A 4,010-nucleotide genomic window follows, 5' to 3' on the forward strand; every position below is an offset into this window, starting at 1 on the left:
TAAAATAATTGCCAGTTTTGTAGTCACTATGTCCATCCGTCTTATTGAAAGTCTTCTTTTCCACTACTTGTTTTTATCAAGATAATGTCTTTCTCCAGGGACTAGTGTTTCCTGATGACATGTAGGAAGTACATAAAAAGAAATGCAACAGATGTCGTATGTGGGCTATTCAAGCTAAAATCTTGCTATCTGGCACTTTATGAAATAGAACCTTATTGTCTCTGCCAAGGTTGTTTTCATTCGTGTTCACTCACCTTATGTGCCATCCTTATAATAGACTTCTAGCAACTACCATTTCCCTAAGTTCCAAATACATATGCCCAACTACCTGTAGTGCAACCCATCATAGTATGCCTTGCCCCAAGTGCTAGATTCCCTATTTGTTCTAGATTGCCTCCTCTGAAACTCTTATTAAATGGTGACTCTGTTCTTGCTCTGATTTTTTTTAAAAACTATTCTTTATTTGTCTGTCCACTTTACATCAATTCTATAAGCAAAATTTTATTGGTTCTTCATTCCAGATGTCCAGTACCTCACCACCTATACCACCAATGCCTTTGTCCAGGTCATCACATAAGCTGGCCTAAAATATGGCCATGTATCATCCCTCCTGTGTCTGGAGACCATCCTTGGCACAACAGCAAGAATGTCACATTCCTATATGTAAATAAGTTTTCTGAAGACCTCCCTGGTTCCCTGTCACTCTCAAGTAGTAGAATGTTCCTTACTGTGACTCCATCCCATATATCTGTTCTTTCCACTGCATCTTCTAGACTCTTCCTCCATGATCATTTTATAGGACATACAATCCACTTGCTTATTCTGGAAACTGCTTTAACTACTTCTGTCTCCAGCAGGCACAGGCTGACCTCTACCTAAAATAGCCATCATTATTATATGTCTCATTCATTTCAGGCCCAATGGCCCCTCCCCAGAGAGGGTTCTCTGAGCACTCTTCCTGAAAAGTATCTCCTCCTCACTCTTCCTTGATTTATTTTTGTGTTAGCAGATATCTGACCTCCCACCATGTATCTACATTTTACACCTGATGTGGCTAGCTCTCTACTAGAATGGAAGCTCATTAAGGACAATGACTTTGTTCTATTTACTACTGGGTCCTCAGCTTCTATAGCAGGGCCCAAGACATAGTAAGCATTTAACAAGCTAATACTAAGTAGGTGAATCAAAAAATTTTGGAGTCCAGTAGATGTGGCTTCAACTCTTATGTCTATTGAAACCACTTGTGACCTGAGCAAGTGACTCAACTTCTCTTAATCACAGTTTCTTTGCTTATAAAATAATAAAAGTCTTGGCAGTCTTTTCAATAATGCCAATGAGAACTAGAAATAGCATAAACAGTTGTAAACCATTATAAAGACAAATCAAGAAAAGATACTTTGAGTATAAAGAGGTGTTGGAGAATACTTCAAGAAATCAGAATTACTAGCAATTCACCCAAGAGGGTGGTCTAGGCTTTGAACACTTTTCAAACTCTCCTAACAAATCCTCTTCAGGCTAGCACAATTTTCTGGTAGCAAGGGACTGTTGTTTGGAAGCCTCAAGGAGAAACATCTCTTGTCAAATAATATGTCAAAGCTGACCAGATGTCAAAATTCATTCTTAAGGTGATGGCATTATAAGACTAGCCTGTGATCTTTCTTGAGATAAAAGTCAAGGCTACAGCCTTATCACCTTTCCATATTTGAAATTATAGTTAAGTATCTATTGTCAGTGGAACACTGTTATGTATATCTCATTTCCTAGAGAGGCACAGTTTCTCCTTGCAAGAGTTTGTCCCACCATATATAAAATTTACCAAGTAATTACTGAGTCTTTCTCACTTCTATGTGCCTGATCTTGGGCTGGAATAAGATTCCCAAGTCCTAAAGAGCTCATATTCTATCGGAAAATATTGGGATGTACATTAGCCCAGAAGAAGAGACACTAGTCAGGCTGAACATCACAGAAAGTTAACTTTTGAGAATCCCATTCTGAGGATGTGCCTACATTATTGGCAATAATAAAAATATTTACTAAGGCCAACTTTGGCTGGACTCTATGCCACTACAAGCTAACTCCCAGAAAGCAGCACCAACACAATCTTACAAATATGAGAAATAAGACGTGAGAAGCCATGTCACTCTCCAGGGCTGCTCAGGGCTGAGGGTCAGAGCACTTCACTTTGTGCCAGCACAGCAGAAAGGATGTTGACTTGAGTAGTGACTACTTACATGCATATGTAACTTCTACCCTCACAAGCTGGGTGTTGCTGCCCTTACTTTATGTAGGCAGAAACAAAATCCAATCAATAGGACATGCTTTTGATGAACATCATACTTTTAATGACGCCCCCCCAACTCTAGTACAAAAGTGGAGACATGTGAAGTGCAGAGTAGACAACAGTACAGACTTAAGTGCTACAGGCAGCCTCCCACTTGTCACCTTGACTGTCCTATCTTGTTCACAAGACTCCCTCCCTCCCTCACCTTGACTGTTTTACTTGTTTACAGAATCAAACCCAAGAATGATCTCCACTGAGACTGACATTGCCATCATTGCAGGTAAGCTTCCTTCAGCCCCTGAGGCAGCTGGGAGGGTGAGGAGAAGAGGGCACCTGGGCCTGGTGTGGCTTTAGGAAGTAGGTTCCCTTCTTCAACAAAAGATGCCAGTGTGAAGTGGGAGAACCCAGGACTGGTCTCAGGAAGAAATGCAGGGTGATAAGGTGAGAGAAAGTGAAAGGAAGCACCTCTCTCCTGTAAGGACTCAGAGAGGAAGGGGGAGAGAGGGCCTGTGTCCATCAGGAAGCTTGAATGTAAAGAGGGATAGGTGAGTAAGTGGACAGATGAGACTGACAGGAACTTCCTGAACACTTCTTTTGCCATCTTTCTTCCATCTTCTACTAAATGCAAATACAACCCTGCTCTGTTCTAGCCTTGACCCCTTTGCTGGTTTCCCTTTGGTTGCAAATGTGACTGCCAATTGTGTTTTAAGAACATTCACATTTTTTCTGTGAGTAACATGTAAGCTAACTCTAAGTAGCTCAGAAAATATCTACTATTAAAAGAAAATTAAGACGTGGCTGTTCAGTTTAATATAGCTGAATAGTCTCTATCTCATTGGGTCATTGGACCCTTCTCCTCAGCAGAAACTATTAACAATTTATGGAATACACATTGAACTGGATACAATGGGAAATTGGTATGCACACCAGCTTTAGCTTTCCCTGACTCTCCAACATCCTTCCTGAAGGTACTCCAAATAAAAACAAACTCTAAGAAAAGACAGATGATTTGTTTTTCAGATTCAAAAATAAGTACCCAAACTTCACAACAACCTCATCCCTGATTAAGATTTTTGCCTTTTACTCCCTTCTAGAAATTTTCTTAAGATTCTTAATGGATGTGGCCCTCAATGACCAAAACTAACCTTAACTTCCCCCGCCCCCACCTCCCTGGCAGGGTAAGAAAGAGCTAACTGCTCCCAAAACACACTCCCAGCTTTGCCTCCTGTGGCTCCTGGGAGAGACCTGTCTCCCAGTTATTTTCCTGGCCACGCCCACTTATTCTGTGAGCTGCACCACAGCATCACTCCCTGGATGGAGGTGCTATGGTCTGCATATGGTATGGTATACAAAAGAAAACATATTTGGGGATCAACCTCCAACTTACCCCACCTGCTTCCAAGCAGAGAACCCACTTGCTCAGTTTGTTCAGGACTCTCCTGAGTTTCACCCTGCCAGTCCTGTGTTCTAGGAATCCCTGGGCATAGGAATAGCTGTATCTTTTCAGGGTCTGGAGCCACTCCAGTAAAACCACAAATGTGTATTGTACAAATTATGTATACATCAATCGTATACCTGCCTTCCTCAGTAGAAAGAATGTATAGAGCAGGGAGTAATCTCAGGACACTGTTCACATCTCATTACGAAGAAGTGGAGGTAGGATGGGAAAACAAAGAGGAATGGGAAGGGAGGAAGGGAGGAAGGGAGGAAGGGAGGAAGGGAGGAAGGA

General features: G+C 41.6%; 1 protein-coding gene across 1 annotated transcript in view; it reads left to right on the forward strand.

Moving 5' to 3' along the window:
- LOC102851100 (glycophorin-C-like) overlaps positions 1 to 4,010 on the forward strand; it is a 6,035-nt gene that overhangs the window by 1,464 nt on the left and 561 nt on the right. Inside the window, exon 2 of the mRNA XM_006885744.1 lies at positions 2,511 to 2,561. Within this exon, the coding sequence (XP_006885806.1) occupies positions 2,511 to 2,561 (51 nt within the window). The remainder of the gene's footprint in view (positions 1 to 2,510; positions 2,562 to 4,010) is intronic.

This window comes from Elephantulus edwardii, unplaced genomic scaffold, assembly GCF_000299155.1.
Source record: "Elephantulus edwardii isolate Elephantulus edwardi_28Jun2011 unplaced genomic scaffold, EleEdw1.0 scaffold00044, whole genome shotgun sequence".
Lineage (NCBI taxonomy): Eukaryota > Metazoa > Chordata > Mammalia > Macroscelidea > Macroscelididae > Elephantulus > Elephantulus edwardii.